Source organism: Asparagus officinalis, chromosome 9, assembly GCF_001876935.1.
Source record: "Asparagus officinalis chromosome 9, Aspof.V1, whole genome shotgun sequence".
NCBI classification, from domain to species: Eukaryota; Viridiplantae; Streptophyta; class Magnoliopsida; order Asparagales; family Asparagaceae; genus Asparagus; species Asparagus officinalis.
Genome location: NC_033802.1, coordinates 28,316,700 through 28,337,877, shown reverse-complemented (window position 1 = coordinate 28,337,877; position 21,178 = coordinate 28,316,700). Strand labels below are relative to the sequence as shown.

Sequence of the window (21,178 nt, the reverse complement as noted above, 5' to 3'; positions counted from 1 at the left end):
GATTTCTTTTTCTTGGTTTTTAGGAAACCAACCAAACGGCCCCTATATGTAATTTTTCTCCACGTCTTCGGATGTTTTGTAATAAACAGAAAACAGGACAAATATCTTTCGCCGCACAAGAACCAGCTCTCCACGGAGGAATCATTGACTCGAACTGAAAGGCGTACTTTTTTCTTTTTTACCTCAAATTCCCATTAAAACAACAAATTAAAACAGGAACTCATGGGCTGCAACATTGTATATTTACCGCAAGAACCAATTACTGAATATTACTGCAGCTTTGAGCTTGTTGGCTAGAATTATTAGTCTATTAGAGCATCGCTCAACAAGGTATCAGAGAGAATCAGCATCAATCCACCTCTGATAACAAATCAATGCTTCACGAGGCAAGTACTCCCATACTGTATGGCCAGCTCCCTGTGCACCAGAAACATACAACTATCAAGCATGGTATAATTTTCTAATTACTAGCGTGGAAAGTTCGGATATATAGGAATGCTATAAATCCTTGTTTGATAGAAATCCCAGAAAATTAATACGGGCACTAATAACCAGATTTTTATTTTGTGAGCCCTATGAAAATTATAATTTATTTGCATGAATTATTTTTAAAAATTAGGGTAAAATTCAAAAAAAATACAACCCGAAAAAGGTGTACCAGGAATTTTTTCATTGGTGGGGTATGTTGACGAAAGCTCAATGTATGGTGGTTAATTAAGCGGCAACATTAGAAGTTAAGTGTAGGGGGGGTTGGGGGAGGGTTTGATAGATCGAAGTGACCCAAAAGCTAAGAGGGTCTTTGTAAAATTTATCCAAAATTTTATAGTTGTGCGATCCACAAATTCAAAATTCAAAGCTGGGAAGTTACGCTTGCGGGTAGATCTGTCTATATTCTTACCTTGAGTGTAGCAAATACTATGTTGTGGTCGAACCGTACTGTGTACCTGATTGACAAATGAAACACTCAATATTTAACAACAGGTTTTCATAGTCTCATTAAAAAGACATACTTGAGTATGTATATACACATCATTATATAATAAGGGAGAAGGTAAAGTTACCCTGCTATATGTTCATCAACGAACCACGGACGCCATTTCTCAATCTCAGAATAGTTAAACCTTCTTATCCATTTAAGGGTTGCTGTGTATGGAAGAACCATGTCATGATCTCCGCTGTTCCAAGGAAATAAAAGGAAAATTATGAAAAGTTTGGGTAGTTAAATGCAGACAGTGAAGCAGGAATTAAACATATAAAGGAAATAAAAAAGCAACTATATCAAGGGAGGTTCTCAGTTATGCATGGCTTTAACAGAAATTGTGAAAGAGTATTCCATGTGCTCAATTCTTGACAATCATATCAACGCTACACATAGTATCATACTTCTGAGTAACTAGCATCTACCTCTATCCAAGTATCGTTAAACCTTGTCTAGAAAATAGCATCTACCTCTATCCAAGTATCGTTAAACCTTGTCTAGAAATTGAGTCATATATTAATGTTATGCCCCTCAGGTTTCTTTTAGCCATGAAGGTGACTCATAACATTTTGTAATTTTCTAAAATTTAACTAGAAAGGGTCTCTAGTAGGGGTTACTTTGATATTTTCTTAGAACCAGGACAACAATAATATTAATTTTGCTTTGATATGGCAACAGACAATGGTATTAGAGATTTTACTTTTCTTAAATTTAGTTCCTCTAACCATTATACCAAAACTCCGAAGTTATGGTGAGGATCAATGATTATAGTTTTATATTAATTCTAACATGCCCCCCCCGGAGAAACATATGGAATTTTTAAATACAAGATGGCATCAGTAACTTAATTATTAAAAAAACTATTTGTTATGGAAATACCTATAGAAGAAGGCTCTATAACCTTTCATAGTGAGATTCAAATGGTATGATGTCAAATCCCAGATGTTCCTTTCGTATTGAACCTGAACTGAGCATCGTTTCCATTTTCCAGTTACTTCTGCCTGCATCGTTCAAATAGTTTCTTACCACCTTATCAACCATGCTATTTGGCTACAGAAATAAACTTATACATGGAACTTATCTATAGAGAACCATGTTTGGCACAAAAAATAAATTCTAGCTTTCTATTGCAACACACCACTAATCATACCGGCATTGCATGAAGACATTCTCTTGTGGACTCCAAATCAAACAGAGTTTGAGGGTATTTTTCATAATTCTGTCAAAGAGTGTCTGTCAAAAGAATATCATCGGAAACAACCAGTATAAACTGTTGAAAACATCTAATTTTTTCTTGGATGAAATACATCAGGACGATAAATGTTGGTAAGATCAACAAGAACAATTAAATATTTTTGATCATGCAGGAATTACTTACATGACAGTAGATACTATATTCATTGTCTCCATGGAGGCTTTGGTGCATCCTGATAGATTCATATTCCTCGATGTTCATGCTAACTCCCATCTCATGATGGCAAGGTAGACAAAGAATATGTTCTTTATTAATACCTGTAGTTTGCTGCGCTCAAGAAAATGGATGCATCAGAAGTAAAATAGCCCATAAGTAGATGTCTTATAATCAAAATCGTTAGCTTACCATCTCAAAAATTTCCAAGTTTCTTAAGCAATCAGGGTGGCTGTTATTCCAGTATTTCCCACTGCAGGATCTAGATAAATCCTGTTGATGCTAAAAGTTAGTAGTTTGAATAAAGTAATTGACATTAGTTAAAATTTTGGCATGATAACACGGATAGGAAGGAACACTAACAGATAGCTAAACTTAGTTAATACATTGTATCTGACAGTAGTTATAAATTTAGCATATTTGAGAAAAAAATATGGTAAAGTAAAGTTGACCTCGTATAGTTCATTTGAGATGAGACCCATCCTATGCGCATAAGGAACCTGGGCATTGCTTTGAATATCTATATCAATTGCTGCATTACCCAATGAATAACCCTGATAAGCAATAAGACAGATAAAATGCATGAGAAATTTATGGGGATATTAAAGGGAGAGGATTAGATCTCAAAAAGTAGATGCTTCAAGTACGATACTGAAAAAGGTTTGCTTACATAAGAGTTGCGCTTCAAGTACAACAAAACTGTCAAATTTATATACTACATTTTCATGTTAAAATAAAGATAAATGTTGGTGACTGATGATAATGTGAGTTTATGGACATGAAGGAGCTTATATCCTACAAAAAATCGTGAGCAGATACACCTTGAAATTTAAAGTCGGCTCACCCCCAGCTTCAATTCCTGCATAATTAAATTAATTAAAAGCATGTTACTAAATAACGAAGGTACATGTCAAAATAGTTTGTAATCTGTAAAGAAGTGAGGAATTGTCTTTACCGTTGGCTATATCTTGTGCTAAAACAGGAACCACCACACCACTATAAGAGCATCCAGCCAAATATAATGGATTTGGAAGGAATTCAGGGTACTCTCTAAACCACTGAAGAACATAAGATAATAGTTACAATTACACAAAGTTAATTACCTGAACTCATGAAATGAAAACTGAAAAGTTTTTGCTGACCTTGGAAATAAATTCATACAAATCAGAAACTGATTTTGCATCATTTGTAATATAGTCCTCTGGTATGTCAGCATAGGAGTACCCAGTCCCTGCTGGATAATCCACAAAGAGAAGATTGGACACCTACAAAGTTCAAATGGTGGTGATGTACATCTCCAATAGAAAACCATCAAGCTAAAAGTCAATTAAGCAATTCCAGTAGTGAAATTAGGAGTTACATTAGAAAAATTGGTTCTATGTTTAAGCCATTACTGAACAGTTGGATTAGGTAACAAAACCCTTTGGAAAATCAATTAGAACCCAAAAAGAACTAGCATGTAAGATTTAATGAAACTCAAATCTAGAACTTATTAGAAACTATAGGAATGGAATGGTGTCCCAAAACTGACTACAGTTTAGAAACTGAGGCATAAATAATGGCACCAAATGGGCATTCTGCCAAAATTATTCCCCGCTGAAAAACTGTAAGAAGAGGCAAGCTGACGTATTTGTTAAATTCAACTCTGAGACATAAATAAATACAAATGACAAATAAAACACATTTGCAAAATTCACTTACAATGCACTATATATACTTAACAACAGATTATAACAGTCATTATGAGATAAAAAAAGCTAATTTGTTAATAAATATATACTAAATTTGTTGGGAATTTAACGCCGAAATCCCTAATGCAACAGAAACGCAGAATAGAAAAAAGTACACCAAGTTTTAACGAGGTTCGGCAACTGCCTACGTCCTCGGGAGCCACACAATCAATTTCTTATTAATCTAACAAGAAATTACAATTTAGAGCAAATCTCAAACTGAGATTCCTCAATAAATACCAAGGCTAATACTGTAGCTACAGTACCCCTCTCCTTAAATACCCCTGTTTAATTCCTTCACTTCTTTAAATACCCCTCTTAACTTTTTTTCTTAAAATCCCCTTCAAATCACTGTTGAGAGTTGAGAGATGGAGAAAGACAGAGAGAGAGAGCAAAGATCGCTGGAGAAGAGTGAGAGGGAGCCGCCGCCCGGAATCGAAGAGAGAGAAAGGAAAAAGGCTTAACCGCTCGAGCCCTAGGGTTTCCCTTTTATAGGAAACACTAGCTGGGTTGGTTCGATAGGCTTCGACAGCCTGGATATCGTATGCCCTAGCGGTTCGACACAAGTTCGACAGTTCGGTCCTGTAGCGAAGAAAAGCTCAGATCGCCTGACAGGAACTCGCCTGCGAAGAAGGTCGGCAGCCTTGAACTCGCCTGGATCTGAGCTCGTTCACCCGCTGTCTTCGACTTCGCCTGAAGCCGCCGTGACATCGAGCTCGCCTCGCCTGCAGGTTTGGTCTTCACCTAATCTCAACAATCTCACACTTGGAGATCAAACCGCCGTCAGTAGGCTATCTCATCAAGCTCCTCCTCCTGTGTGGCTTCGCCCTCATCATCTATGCATGAAGGCCAATTGAAGTCTCGCACAACTCTAGTTTTTGAACGGTCATTATCTTTGTTAACATATCTGCTGGATTCTTGCTACCTGGAATCTTTTTCAGTCTTAACACATCATCTTCCAACAGGGATCTGATTAAGTGGTACCGAAGCCTAATATGCTTCGTTCTAGAATGAAATGCGGAATTCTTCGCCAAGTGTATCGCACTCTGACTATCGCTGTGCAGAACATTCTTCTCCTGATTGAATCCCAGCTCTGTTAACAACCCCTGAAGCCATATCATCTCTTTACTGGCTTCAGTCACTGTAACATACTCAGTTTCTGTAGTGGACAGAGTGACAATCTTTTGTATCTGTGACATCCAACTAACAGCTGTAGTTCCAACAGTGAATACATAGTCGATGGTGCTTCTTCGGTGATCGACTTCACCGTCGAAGTCTGCATCTACGTACCCTTGCACTTCCACTTCTCCCTTACCAAAATGCAAACACTTCTGTGTGGTACCTCGTAGATATCTCAGAATTCACTTGACCGCTTCCCAATGAGCTTTTCCTGGATTCGACATAAACCGGCTGACCACTCCCACTGTATGGCCAATGTCTGGTCTCGTACAAACCATTACGTACATCAGACTTCCGATAGCTGAGGCATAAGGGACCTGAGCCATACTCTCTTTCACTTCTTCTGACTGAGGAGACTGATCCTTTGATAGGCGAAAATAGCTGGCCAAGGGTGTGCTCACTGGCTTGGCGTCGCCCATGTTGAATCTCTGCAAAATACGATTGATGTACTCCGCCTGAGATAACTGCAAGAAACCTCTCTTCTTATCTCTCGTGATTTGCATTCCAAGGATCTTCTTCGCTGGAATCAAGTCCTTTATGTCAAACTCCTTTGACAACTGCTGATTCAAACTCCTGATATCCTCCATATCTGCACCTACAACCAACATATCATCAATATACAGCAGTAGGATGATATAACTGAACTGATATCTTTTGAAGTAGCAACAGTGGTCGGCGTTGCACTTCTGAAAACCTTCCTTGTGCATGAAGCCGTCAAACTTTTTATACCACTGCCTTGGGGCTTTTTTCAGGCCATACAAGCTCTTCTTGAGTGTGCACATCAGGTCCTTCTTTTTTTTCTGAGAAACCTTCTGGCTGGTGCATGTATATCTCCTCTTCTAGATCTCCGTGAAGAAACGTCGTCTTTACGTCTAACTGCTCGAGATGAAGATCTTCAATTGCTACAATACTCATCACTGTCCTGATAGTATTTAGCTTCACTACGGGAGCAAAAACTATCGGTGTAGTCAATTCCTTCCTTTTGCTGGAATCCTTTGACAACCAGCCGAGCTTTATATCTTCTGGAGCCGTCCTGCTCCTCTTTGACCCGGTACACCCATTTGTTGTGGAGTGCCTTCTTACCCGTAGGTAACTCAGCTAGTTCCCACGTCTGGTTTGAGATGAGAGACTTCATCTCATCTTTCATAGAAAGCTCCCACTTGCTCGCATCTCCTCCCTGATAAGCTTCATCATAGCTTTCAGGCTTCCCACCGTCTGTCAGCAACAGATAGTTCATATATCTCCTGTTGGGTACAGGAGGACGATAAGATCTTCTTAATATCGGAGCTGGTGCATCAGGCTCCTGCACACCATCTTGTCCAACAGGTTCTTCTGGCTGAGGACCTTCTGCATTGGGTTCTTCCGAGAGGTTACTCGGGACATCATCTGCATCTACAAATATTGACTCGCTCTCTGAGTCATCTATCTTGTGCATGTCTTTGTACATCACCTTCTTGTTGAATATCACATCTCTGCTCCTGATCACTTTCTTGTTTTCGTTGTCCCAAATGCGGTAGCCGAACTCATCTTCACCATAGCCGATGAAAGTGCATTTCTTTGACTTGGGATCAAGCTTATTCCTGCCTTGATCACTAATATGCACGTAAGCTACACAACCGAAAACTTTGAGATGTGAGAGTTTTACCTCCTTTCCGCACCATACCTCCTTTGGTATTCTGTGCTCCAATGGAACCGATGGATCTTGGTTGATCAAGTAAGCTGCTGTATTGACCGCTTCTGCCCAGAACTGCTTCGGTAGGCCTGCTGCACCCGAATGCTTCTGGTTCTCTCTGTTAACGTTCGGTTTATCCACTCAGCTACACCATTTTGCTGAGGCGTGCCGGGCACGATTCTCTCCATTCTGATCCTGTGCTCATAGCAGAACTTCTTGAATCTGGTGTCTTCATACTCACCGCCATTGTCGGTCCTGAGCTTCTTTATTCTCAGACCGGTCTCATTCTCGACCATAGATTTCCATCTCCTGAAAGCTTCAAATACTTCTGACTTATGCTTCAGAAAGTAGACCCACACTTTCCGAGAGTGATCATCGATAAAAGTCACAAAGTAGTGTTTTTCACCAATAGACGCGGTGGTTGTTGGTCCCCACACATCTGAGTGAACAAGCTCTAGCTTCTTTTTTTTGGGGGTTCTGCCACTTGTCTGAAAGCTGACTCTCTTCTGCTTTCCAAGTATGCATTCTTCACACATATCCATCTCCACTGACTGCAGTCCTGGGAGTTTTCCCTTTGTGTGCATGATTTTCATCCCCTTATCACTCATATGACCGAGTCTCTGGTGCCACAGCTTTGAAGTCTCATTACCTGCTATAACTGAGATCAAACAACGTGCACCTGTTGTCATATACAGGGTACCGGTCTTCTTGCCTCGGGCAATCGTCATTGATCCCTTTGAGATCTTCCAATCATCTCCATTAAATGTCATAGTGTATCATTTGCCAGCCAACTGGCCTACGGATATTAATTTCTTTCTCAGGTCAGGAATATACCTGACATCCTTTAGCTCCCATACTGACCCGTTCAACATAATTTTCATCACACCTTTGCCTACAATAGCACACGGTTGATCATCACCAAGATATACGTATCCAAGATTTTTGGGAGTATACTTCTCGAAGAATTCTTTCTGAGAAGTAGTATGGAACGACGCTCCTGAATCTAACACCCAAGATTCCTCTTTGCTCTCCAAAGAGCATATCAATGCGTCGTCTCCTCCTGAGGTGGAAGTGACATTCACCTTTGCCTTCGCCTCATTCTCCTTTTGTGCACTCTTGCACTGATTCTTGTAATGTCTGGTCTTTTCACAATTCCAACACTCGATAGCCTTCGAGCTGTTGCTTGGATTCCTTGATTTGGACCTCATGTCCTTTGATCTACCTCTGTAGTTTGATCAGCCTCGTCCGTTCCTGGTTGAATTTCTACCTCTTGACTCTGTATGCAATACTGAAGAGGTTGTAGCTTCACCCGACTCTCTCCGTCGGATCTTCTCATTGAGAACCAGATCACGAACGTCGTCGAACTTAAACTTGGTGCTTCCCGACGAGCTACTCTTAGCTGTGACTGTAGCGTTCCAACTCTCTGGTAGGGAAGATAAAAGTATCAACGCCCGAACTTCCTCATCAAACTCAATTTCAACTGAACTCAATTAGGTTGTGACCGTGTTGAGTTCATTGAGGTGTTGTGCTACTGACGCGCCTTCCACCATTCTCAGATTGAATAACTACCGCATTAAATGAACTTTGTTCGCGGCTGATGGCTTCTCATATATATTTGAGAGAGCTGCCATAAGACCCGCAGTGGTCTTCTCTTTCGCTATGTTGAACGCAATATTGCGAGTCAATGTCAATCTGATAACTCCGAGGGCTTGTTTATCTAGAAGGTTCCTCTCATCTGCCTTCATAGAATCTGGCTTCTTTCCCGATAGTGGTTGATACAGATTTTTTTGATACAGATAATCCTCTATCTGTATTTTCCAGAATCTGAAATCTGTTCCATTAAACTTCTCAAGTCTTATTTTTCCTTCATCTGCAACCATGGCTTCAACTTGAATCTGACTTCCTCTAGATCGTTTCACGCTCTGATACCATTTGTTGGGAATTTAATACCGAAATCCCTAATGCAACAGAAACACAAAATAGAAAAAAATACACTAAATTTTAACGAGGTTCGGCAACTGCCTACGTCCTCGGGAGCCACACAATCAATTTCTTATTAATCTAACAAGAAATTACAATTCAGAGTGAATCTCAAACTGAGATTCCTCAATAAATACCAAGGCTAATACTGTAGCTACAGTACCCCTCTCCTTAATCAAACTGAGATTCCTCAATAAATACCAAGGCTAATACTGTAGCTACAGTACCCCTCTCCTTAAATACCCTTCTTTAATTCCTTCACTTCTTTAAATACCCCTCTTAACTTCTTTCTTAAAATCCCCTTCAAATCACTGTTGAGAGTTGAGAGATGGAGAAAGACAGAGAGAGAGAGAGCAAAGATCGCTGGAGAAGGGGGAGAGGGAGCCGCCGCCTGGAATCGAAGAGAGAGAAAGGAAAAAGGCTTAACCGCTCGAGCCCTAGGGTTTCCCTTTTATAGGAAACCCTAGATGGGCTGTCGACAGGCTGTCGACAGCCTGGATATCGATCTCTCCTGCAGCGGTTTGACCACAAGTTCGCCAGCTCGTCTGCAGCGCACGAAATCGCCTGCTCAAGATCCGCCTGACAGAACTCCTCACTTGCGGAAGAAGTCGCCAGCCTCAAACTCGCCTGGATCTCGAGCTTCGCCTGCATCGTCTTTGACTTCGCCTGAAGCCGCCGCGACTTCGAGCTCGCCTCACCTGCAGGTTTGGTCTTCACCTAATCTCAACAAAATTTGCTCTTCTGCATGCATGTGCAATAAGACTATGTTATACAAAGAGAAGGAGAAAGTTCAACATCAGAGTACACCATGATGTTCTAAGTCCATCCACCAAGAGTGGTAAAAAGATTTCTTTAACATTCATATCTAAAGTAAAAGATTCTAGGACATAATTGAACTCTCTTCTTTGACATCAATTTCTTGAGCGAAAGAACAAATATTTTTATTTATGCTTCGATCATTTTGTAAATAATAGAAAATAGTTTCTTCACTTTGTACGCGAATGTGGGTAAGTGGTAGTATATATTCTATAAGGTCATAATGGTTCTGGAAGATAATATGCATGTGACTATTGTAGTTGTTAATACAAACAAGGTATTCTCAATTTAGGTGTCTTCAGTTGTAATAGGAATCAGTTTAGTTGATAGAAATTGGACGCGTCTCATAAATTAAATATAACAATCTACATTGTTATTTTGACTTTGAATTCAACACCCACCAAACTTCACTGTGACACTAACCCAAAAATACTATTCCACAACCCAAAACACTATTCCACCAACCCTTTTGAATGCTATAAATAGAGGAGAGTGGCGAAGGGTTAGAGCATCAAACAAAAATTCAGAACAGATAGAAGAAAGAGAGATTTGAAGAGAAACGGAAAAGAGAGTTTCTTTGAGTATTCTCTTTTTTGTGTGAGTTTGGTGAGATATTAGAGTGATCTTCCTTTGTAATCTTCTCTTTTATGATTAGTAAAGTTTATTGTTGTTTTCGCCCGTGAACGTAGGTCATACTAATTGAACCACGTTAAATCCTTGTGTGTTGTTCTCTTTGTCTTCACTGTGTTTATTTAGTATTGTTATTCTTCACTTTTGTATAGACATCTTCTGTGTCTGTGAAGCCTCCGCTATAACAAACTGATATCAGAGCCTGGCTTAGAGTTTGTGTATCTGCTTATCGTATGCTCTATGGCTGGCACTAAAAGTGGATTATCAACATCAGAAAATAAGTTAGATTATCATTTACTCTTTAAAGGCACTGAATACTATTCAAGAGTATAATATCATTCATAAGTACTGTTACTATTTATAAATATGGTTATTGTTCATAATTACAGTTACTGTTTATAATTTCAGTTATTGTTCCAGTGGGCTTCAAGATGTCTTCTGTAAAATACAAAGTGGAGAAATTCGATGGGAGAAACAGCTTCAGTTTGTGAAGCAACGTCTCTTCACCCTTCACATGAAGGAAGGTATGCGGATTAAAGACCATTTATATGAACTTAACACTATTCTTATGGATTTAAAAAATATTGATGTTAAAATTGATGAAAAAGATCAAGCCCTTATTTTGTTATGTTCATCACCTCCTTCCTATGAGAATTTTGTTAGTAGCATGTTATACAGTAGAGATACACTTTCTTTGAAGGATTTCAAATCAGCCTTACATTCAGAAGAGTTATGATAGAAAGTGTCTATCATAGGAGGAGAGGATCAAGCTGAAGGCTTATTTGCTTGTGGTCGTCCTGAAAAGGGTGTTGGTGGTAGAAGCAAATCTAGAAATATGTCTAGATCAAAGTCCATATCAAGAAAAAATGTTAAATTTTATTACTGTCATAAGTATGGGTATATAAAACCTAATTGTCCAGTACTCAAAGCAAATGATCACAGTCAAAGTCTAGAGAGGTGAAACATTCAGTTGTCACTGTAACTAAAGAGTCTTCTAGTACACAAGAAGTTCTTTCAGTTAGTGTTAATACTCATTCACAATATGAGTGGGTTCTTGATTCAGGTTGTCATACCATATGTGTCTGCATAGGAATTGGTTTGTCACATATCAGTCTATCGATGGTGGGAATGTCTTATTGCGAAATAACATGCCTTGCAAGACTGTTGGTATTGGATCAATTAAGATTAAAACCGATGATGGTATTGTTAGAACATTGAGCAATGTCTGACATATATCAGAGTTAAAGAAGAACCTCATTTCTTTAGGCACCATCGACTAAAATAGTTTTAAATTTTTGGCTGAAGGTGGAGTTTTGAGATTTAGTAAAAGCTCTCTTATTGTGATGAAAGGAAAAAAGGTAAATACTCTTTATATTCTTGAAGGCAGTACTGTGACAGGTGTTGCAGTAGTGTCATCCTCAGAGGATTTAGATTCTGGCACTACACATTTCTTGCATATGCGGTTAGGACATATGAGTAAGAGAAGATTAGATGTATTAATCAAACAAAGTTTGCTTTGTGGTAAGAAAACTAGTAAGCTAGACTTTTATGAGCATTGTATTTTCGACAAAAACCATAGAGTCTCCTTTAGTACCGGTGTCCACAGAATCAAGAGTACTTTAGATTATATCTATTCAGATGTTTTGGGTCCCTCTCAGGTTCCATCGAAAGGTGGAGCTCGATTTCAGCTGATATTGATTGATGATTATTCTAGAAAAGTTTGGATGTATCCTTTGAAGCATAAGAGTGAGGTGTTTGCAACCTTCAAGCAATAGAAGGTTATGATAGAGAAATAAATATGAAAGAAAGTGAAGCGCTTCAGAAACATGGGATGGAGTTTTGTTTCGTAGAGTTTGACCAATTTTGCATTAATGAAGGTATTGTGCGTCATCCTACAATTCGGTATACACCACAGCAAAATGGAGTTACAGAAAGAATGAACATAACACTTTTAGAGACAGCTCAGTGCATGCTCTCTAATGCCGGTTTGTCAAAAGACTTTTGGGCGAGGCAGTCAATACAACTTGCTATTTGATAAACAGATCTCCTTCTACAGCAATTAGTTTTAAGACTCTAGAAGAGGTATGGCATGATGTCACTGCTATTTACTCTTATTTTAGAGTATTTAGTTGCTCTGTTTATTTTCATGTTAATGATGGTAAGCTTAAACCTTGTAATGACCATAATTTTTCGATGCTGGTTTAAATAATTTTTCTAGTATTTTTAAATATTAAATTTTATTTTTCTAAAGAGTATTTATATTTTTCCTAAGTTTCTAGAATTTTCTAATTGAACTGCATTACAGTCATCAGTATTAGTCATTGTTTAGTCACTCATACACGTATTTTCTACATGTAGCCACACACATTTCAATTTGTATTTTGCATATTTTATATTATTTTCACATCAATAGTCTTAATAACAGTGACAAATTCACCAACTAATATAATATCAAACTTGTCTATATTTTTATATAATAGCTAGCATCACCACACAACGTAAGCATCGGTATCACACAAATTGCACACTTATTTAATGACAACTCTCTCTCTCAACACGTTCACTCTCTCTCCCTCATTACAACTCAGCACACCCACTTCTTTTAACAAAACACACTCCGCAAAAGAGCCGCACGCAACCTCAAGCCGCCCACGAGGTACACGATGACTTCACCACCTTCTGTCCCTCTCTCCCTCTCCTACTAATCTCTTATTTGCGTTCTCTCTCTCCAACTCCATCTCTCACTCCCTCTAATCTCTTCCTCCAACTCCTGCTTCTTTCTCTCCCTCTAAACCCATAGCCCCACCATAGACCTGCCTCCACCTCCAAGCTCGCCGCAGCTCACGCCCAACCATCGTCGCCTCTTCTCTTCGCTGTCCAACTCCACCGTCCTCAGCCCCGACGACAGCTTCCTCCTTCTCCCTCCTTAACTCCCCCCTCAGCTTTTCATCACCCCGCCTTCAGCAACCGCTCTAGCCACCTCGCCGTTGCTATAAAACCCTAAAAATTTGTAACATAATTTTTGATGAGATTTATTATGATTGGTGATCATTCTGGGATGAATGGATTAGTTTGGAATCTATTTGAGATCGATTTAGAGTTTCAACCTCGGTATCGCGAGTCTACTGAAAACTTTTACTATTTTATTTTTAGTAATTTTTCTGTTGATCAGATGGACACGAGATTTGGAGCTATTAATCTTAGATGTCAAGAATGTACTGTGGATAAAGTTTTGTTGTGTTCTGACAACGAAAACTGAAACACTATTTTGAGACGGTATCGAGTCTATTGACATCTTTGATATTTATATTTTTAATAATTTTTTTATTAATTAGATGAACGTGTGATTTATGACATTGATCTAAGATGTCGAGACAGTATTGTGGGTAAATTTTCGTTGCTTTCTAAAAATAGAGTCTGAAATCCTATTTTTAAATAATATAAAATATTATATATATTAGTTTCCCCCAAACCCCATTCCACCAACTCCTCTCACCAATCCCCATCATCTCTTCTATAAAAAGGGCCCCCTCCCCTTCACTATCCTCACACAGTGGGAAAGAAAGAGAAGGAGGGAGAGAGGGGGGGGGGCAGAGAGACTATCCTCACACAGTGGGAAAGAAAGAGAAGGAGGGAGAGAGGGGGGGGGGGAGAGAGGAAGAAAAGAGAGGAAAAAAGGGAGAGGATTTTGGTCTTTCGGAGATCAGGAACGGATAGAGATTCCAATTTTAGAGATTAATAAATGCAAATTTATCTCTTTCCAAACCTGTCCCCAGTTAGTTTTGATCTTGATGAAAAATTAAGAAGTAGAATTTTAAATCAATTACCAAAATTAAGAAAAAAGATGATATCGATGAAAATTGATGAATAGAATATTAGATCAAATCCCCAGAGACATGATCTTGCTAGCTAGAATTATACGCCAAAATTATTGTTACTATTCATACATACGAGTACTATTCATAAGTACTATTACTATTCATACGTATATGATACTATTCATAAGTACTATTACTATTCATACATACTATACTATTCATCAGTACTATTACTATTCATACGAACGGATACTTTTTATAAGTATTGTTACTATTCATACATACGATACTATTTATAAGTATTGTTACTATTCATACATACGAGTACTATCCATAAGTACTATTACTATTCATACATACGATACAATTCATAAGTAATTTTACTATTCATATGTACGGTACTGTTCACGAGTACGATACTGATGTTCTTTTGTTCGAGGTGTTTTCTCTTGCATGTTAAATCCTAAACGGGGTTCAATATGTACGACAATACACACGCAATCAATGGTGTACACAAATAGCGTTGTGACACATACACGGACATTCCGAAGAGGATTATCACAAGTATTGTTCTGATCACGTATGGGTAATAATTAATTAAAACCGCATAGATATATATATGTATGGATGACATTGATATACATTAGTACAGGCTATTGAGTCGGGTTTAGACCGCTTTATCTAGCACTCTGTCCCGCACTAGGGTGCGATAAGGCTTGTGAGCCATATTTCTAGGATACATATTTGGTAGTCCGTCCCGTACTCGTGTTACGTAACAGAGATGCGATGAGACTAATGAGCTGAGTACACAGTTAGGATACTAACCTGGTAGTCCATCCCACATGATAATGCGATGAACCATAACTTGCAAGGATTTGCATTGTGACGATTACTCGATAGCCTGAGTCTTTGGTGGATGCCATTATGAACATGACTCATCGATGAGTTATATATGACAGATGTACTTTACTCTTGTGGGTACGTGGGATTATATATTGTTGTTTATATTATCTTCCAAAGGATAGTGAAAGATATTTTTTGTCCGATATTTGCAATGACTTTACTTCCTTGTATTGCTTTCCTTTATTCCTAGTTTGGAATTAATAATTAGCGATTCACAATTTGAGACATATAGTATATGCATGAGGGTTTCCTTATTTGTATTATTTCACTCGACGTACTACGTCTCGTGTTATAGATTTCTAAATATTAATTTCCATTTAGATATAGGGTAAATGATCTAGGTAGACTATGCTTAATAGATAGAGTCTCCATCACATCTAGTAGCCCTTCTCCTGGGGGCGGATGAAGATGATCTTGTTGTAGTGCTTTGATGCTCTTATTGTTTCTCTTTTTATTTTTTAATTCTTTTCAGCCAGCAGCTCAGAGTATCATAGAGCCACAGGATGATAGACTTTTAGCATAGTCACCGTCACTTATTTACAGTAGTTTATGCTCCACCGTAGTTTAATGTTCACTTTCAGACATTTAGAGTTTTGTTTCATTTTGTAAAGGTGGTTAGCCTTAGTACTATTTTCAGTTGACTCTTATGTATTGAGATACTTTACCTTTATTTCAGACTTCAGTTATACTCAGTATTTATTAAATTGGGACATGAGTATGTTTATTTGAATATCTCTTTCTACATCATGTCCATTGCATTCATTTATCTTATTTTTTTCCTGTTTTGTACCTATACTTATCATTGATTCCACTAGAGAGATATTACTGTGATGGTGAAACATATTATTACATAGTGTGGGTGCATGACAGGTTTGACATATCTCGGTTCACCTTAGACTACAGCCATGTGTGAAAATAAGGGCGTCACAGTCACTCTCATTGCAACGCGTTGACCGGCGTTGACCTAGGGCTACGCGTTGATCCGGCGTTGACCTTAGGGTTTCGAATCGATCGTGAGGAGAACCAGTTTATACTCGTGTACTCTTGGGAGTTTCGGGAATTAGTTTAGCCTCGTGTACCCGTCGGAGGTTGACGGGTTATCCTTAAGAATATTATACATAATATTCTCTAGGAACTTCCCGTCCATTGTGAGAAATAGTTTAAACTCGTATTCTCATTGGAGTATAGATACGAGTGTTGAATATATCGAAACATATCCGAAAAGTGGTTCGAAACGCATATGAATCACCCCCGGACCCTTCCACATGCGTGAACCCACATTTCGCGGTTCACACGCATGCGAATCAACAAGCTGGGATTGGCCCGGCCCGGTTCAAATTGATTTGAGTTGGTTTGAATTGATTTGAAGTTCGGTTTAGACCCGTCCGGTTCAGACCGGTCCGGTTCAAACCGGTTCAGGCTCTTAAAATCCCCCTCAAAGACCGATTCTCCTCTTTCTCTCTTTTCTTACTGTTTCCGGTTTCCAAAGTTCCGTCCCCATTTTTTCTCTTTCCTTTTTTTTTGTTCGGTCCCCAGCAAGCAAAATCCGCACTCCCCTTCATTTTTTTTTCGGTTTTGAAAACAGAGAACTTCCCCCTTCAACTTCGGTTTTGTGCTCTCCTTCTCCAAGGACTTCATCCTCTTCTTCTTCAAGCCTTCTAAACTCTTCAAAGCTTCATCTTTCCCTCATCCTCTCCAAAGCTTCAAGCAAAGAAAGTTGGGTTTGGAGGATCTTCATCAACAACAAAGTCTCCTCTTCAAGGATTCTCCAAGCTTTGGTAAGATCTTCTTTCCTTCATGCTTTAGATTGATTCTTTTCTCTTGAATCCTCCAAATTTCAAAACCCTAATTTTGGATTTGGGGAAATTTTAAATCTTGATTTTTGATTCTTGAAAGTTGGCCGAAAATTAGGATATGTATTCCCTCACCTTTGATTTCACTACATTCTTAATTTCATGCATATACATATGGCCGAAATTTGGGAGATGGATTGTGTGCAAAATTTAGGGAATTTGAGAGGGTATTTGGCCGAAATTAGGGCTGAAATTTTGGGGGGTGTATGTGTAAATATGAAACTGAAATTTGAAGGGCTTTTATGCAAATATATGGCTGAAATTTTGGGGGGTGTATGTGTAAATTTCGTTCAATGTGGTTTGAGGGGTTTATTTGCAAAAGAGCAACCCACAAAGTATATAGGGGGTTTATTTACAAAAGGACTGGAATTTTAGGGCTGAAATTCCAAAAGTTTAGATCACAAACCTACGACCAAAGTTTTGACGATTCCCGCTAGTACCTCAACAAACACCCCCATTCCCCTCTACACCAAAAACAGCACCAACAGACCCTGATTCCCTTCCTCGTGCTACGTGTGTCGCCGAAAATGCAAGCAGCAAGCAGCAGCAACTGCCGCCGCCACTTCTAGCCACCGACGAGCCCTGTCGGAGCCTATCGAGACACCCCGACGACCCCGAACCCCGACAACCTTCCCCACCTCCGAAAAATCCCAGACAGCGGGGAAAGGCCCCGAACAGCGAGGAACAGGCCCAATCGGTGAGCAATTGCACTGCAGAAAACTGCAGCTTTGTGCCGACTTCGTACGCACTTTCCGATCACCTCCGACCTCTATTTCCATCGATTTCTTCTCTAGTGAGTAGCCCTATATATTGTCTATCACCTCTAATTTTGTATCACTCTTTAACTCACTCTCTATCTCTCTCGATATCATCTGAAACATCAATCGACGGCAAGCAGTTCGCAAATTCTGACAGTTTTGTGCCGACTTCGCACAGGCTTTCTGATCACCTCCGATCTCCATTTTTGTCGATTTCTTTACCTGTGTGGAGCCTTTTATATTGTATATAAAACGATATCTCCCTCTAATTTGGGCTCATTGTCTACCTCTCATTATATCACTTTGAATATCGCTCATCGTTACTAACACCTCTCTTTTGTATACTAACCGATTAACTTTCCGACAAGCCCACAGAACCTGTTGTGACCCATGCAGCCACCCTGATGACCCTCACTGCCCCTCGACATCTCCGAGGTAAGATCTCACTTATTATGATTATCTATAATTTATCTTTCTTGAAAATAGGTACGGTTCACGGGAAAAGAAAAAAGAAAAAATATATAAAAATGGAAAATTCACTATTCATATAGATAAAAATAATCCAAAAAAAGAAAACTTTAAAGATTAGTTAGAATAATTATAACGAGAAATAATATAAAAGAATTTATTTTAGAAAATGATTATTGTTCATAGTTACTATTCATAATTTACGATTCTTGATTTTAATTATGTATTATTGCATATAATTAGTTGTATTTATTTATGTTTCTTGTTGTGATTGAGAATCATTAGGAGTTCATGATTTTAGTGACTTTCCGCGTCATGAAAAAAACCTAGAGACATGTGTGTGTGTTGACTTAGAAATACAAGAAGCATTAGGATGGGAAAGTCATGATTCATGTGATTGGATGTGGTCGTTGATGTATCTTCTAGACTCACACCAGTGACCTTTTTCATCTTGGGGTTGGTCCAGTTGGCCAGTGGCCTGTTTCATCACTTTGGTTAGTGACCTGTTTCGTCACCCGAGTTTTGTTTGAGTTCGAATAGGCTGAAATCGGATTGCGTGTAATCTTCTCACCGACTGTTTCCCTAGATTAGATGCACGTAGAGGATTTATGAACAGTCAGTTATCCGATGATATGAACATTGACTCTATGTGAGATGTGGACCAGTGAACCATTATAGGATGGCTAGTTGCATGACCTCGTTACTTAGATGATTATGGTTTCTTTTGATTGTTATACTCTAGTGGTGGATTGCATATAGATTGTTAGTATTCCATTTGTATGCTTCTATTAATATTACTGTTATTGCATTGGTCGTTCGACCGTTTCTATTCTTCCTTGTGGGATCTTGTCGTGTGTCATGTATGCTGACGTACTCCTATTCTCTCGGGTTGTATGTCAGATTTAGAGGACGGACAGGTTCAGCAAGAGCCAAAGTATTCTCAGTAGAAGTGCTTTGCAGGCAGAGTAGAAGAAGAAGGCGAAACTTAGTTATTTCTCTTAATTAGTTGAAGGTCCTAGTATACTTAAGTAGCACTTTCCATTTCCGCTTAATCAATGTATTTTTATATTTCTCTAGTATTTTAGTTGAATAGTTTTGTATCAGGGCATGTTTCACCTGAATATTATGTTTGGATGATATTTTATTTGTGACATGGATCATTTTGTTCTGAGTTGTTTATTATATTCTTGCTAACTGTGATCGAAGACCTATGACTTCGCATTATATTGCTTGATGCTTAGCGTATTAGATTAAATAGAAAGGGTCTAGTACTATTTCTCCTCAGTCTAATACGTCGCGGGCTTATTCGTGTTCTAGCTCCCTGGTATTTTGGGAAGCGGGACATGACAAACCCAGACCAAAAAAAGTTATCTTTCTAGGATATGCTACTGAGATGAAGGGATATAGATTGTGGTGTTTTGATCCCAAATCACCTAAGTTTATTATTAGGTGAGATGTTACTTTTGATAAGAAATTCATGCTTCACCCAAGAAAGTGTTTTATTATTGATACCACCGGTATTGAAAAGGAGTCTAACAAGCAGGTGGAGCTAGAGAGTTCAGCTTCAAGGAGAGTACTTGAGGGCGTTTATGTTGAACAAATTGATACTATGAAAGGTTCAACTTCAGATGCTAATACACCGCAAGAGCAACAATAAAATATTACCACCGGGAGAATAAAAAGGCAGATCCGACCTCCTTATGCAGACATGCTTGCTTATGCTTTGAGTATAGCAGAGTCGATTGAGATTCCTGAGCCTTCTACCTATAAGGAGGCCATTAGTGGCAATGATGCTTCAAATTGGATTGTTGCGATGACTGAAGAGATGGAGTCTCTTCACAAGAACCAGACATGAGAGTTAGTGAAGCCACTAAAGGGACAAAAGATCATTGGCTGTAAATGGGCATTCAAGAAGAAAGAAAGAACTCTGGATACAGATTCTGTAAGATACAAGGCACGCTTGGTAGCTAAAGGCTGCAGTCAGATTCTGTAAAAAGCTCAATGATGATTCTTTTGTATATTCACTTTTGTATGATGATGACATGTTGATTGCAGCTAAAGATATGTCAGAAATTAACGAGTTGAAATCTCAACTCAAACATGAGTTTGGGATGAAGGACTTGGGAGTAGCAAAGAAGATTTTGGGGATGAAGATCCACAAGAATAGGCAAGAAGGAAGTTTATTCATGTGTCTAGAGAAATACATCAAGAAGGTGTTGGAAAGGTTTGGCATGCTTGATGCTAAGCCTGTGAAGATTCCGCTTGCTGCTCATTTTCGTCTTTCATCAGATTTTTCACCTCAGACTGAAGAGGAGCTGCAATACATATCTTGTGTTCCTTATGTGAGTGCAGTTGAAAATATTATGTATGCTATAGTCTGCACCCGTCTAGATATTTCACACGCAGTCAGTGTTGTGAGTCGGTATATGGATAAGACTAGAAAGGTTCATTGGCAGGCTGTGAAATAAGTACTTAGATATTTAAGAGGATCAGCTAATATTGGTTTATATTTTGGAAGGAACACAAATTCAGATTGCAGAATATTTGACTATTCTTATTCAGATTATGCGGGCAATTTGCATAAGAGACGATCCCTGACAGATTATATATTTATTTTTTCAGGTAGTGCCATTAGTTGGAAGGCAACTCTACAGTTGACAGTTGCTTTGTCTACCATAGAGACAAAGTATACGGCAGTGACATAAGCAGTAAAGGAAGCAATTTGGTTGAGAAGTTTGGTTGAAGATCTCGGCTTACACCAATGTATTACTACGGTATTTTATGACAGCCAGAGTGTTTTACATTTGATGAAGTATCAGATGTATTATTAAAGAACTAAACATATAGATGTCAGGTATCATTTTATCAGAAAAATTAAAGTCGTCAAGATTGAAAAAATTAGTACGACAGATAATTCAGCAGATATGATGACGAAGCCCATACCTTCGCGTAAGTTCGAACATTGTCTCGAATTGCTTGGAGTT

General features: G+C 38.7%; 1 protein-coding gene across 1 annotated transcript in view; it reads right to left on the bottom strand.

Moving 5' to 3' along the window:
- Positions 222–21,178, bottom strand: part of LOC109823330 (serine carboxypeptidase 1-like) — a 30,275-nt gene continuing 9,318 nt past the window's right edge. The window contains exons 4-15 of the mRNA XM_020389612.1: positions 3,530–3,652; positions 3,343–3,445; positions 3,232–3,246; positions 3,058–3,086; positions 2,840–2,941; positions 2,580–2,660; positions 2,358–2,501; positions 2,130–2,198; positions 1,859–1,980; positions 1,062–1,175; positions 899–944; positions 222–417 (exon numbers count right to left, since the gene is read on the bottom strand). Coding sequence (XP_020245201.1) covers positions 334–417; positions 899–944; positions 1,062–1,175; positions 1,859–1,980; positions 2,130–2,198; positions 2,358–2,501; positions 2,580–2,660; positions 2,840–2,941; positions 3,058–3,086; positions 3,232–3,246; positions 3,343–3,445; positions 3,530–3,652 — 1,032 coding nt within the window. The 3' untranslated portion in view covers positions 222–333. The remainder of the gene's footprint in view (positions 418–898; positions 945–1,061; positions 1,176–1,858; positions 1,981–2,129; positions 2,199–2,357; positions 2,502–2,579; positions 2,661–2,839; positions 2,942–3,057; positions 3,087–3,231; positions 3,247–3,342; positions 3,446–3,529; positions 3,653–21,178) is intronic.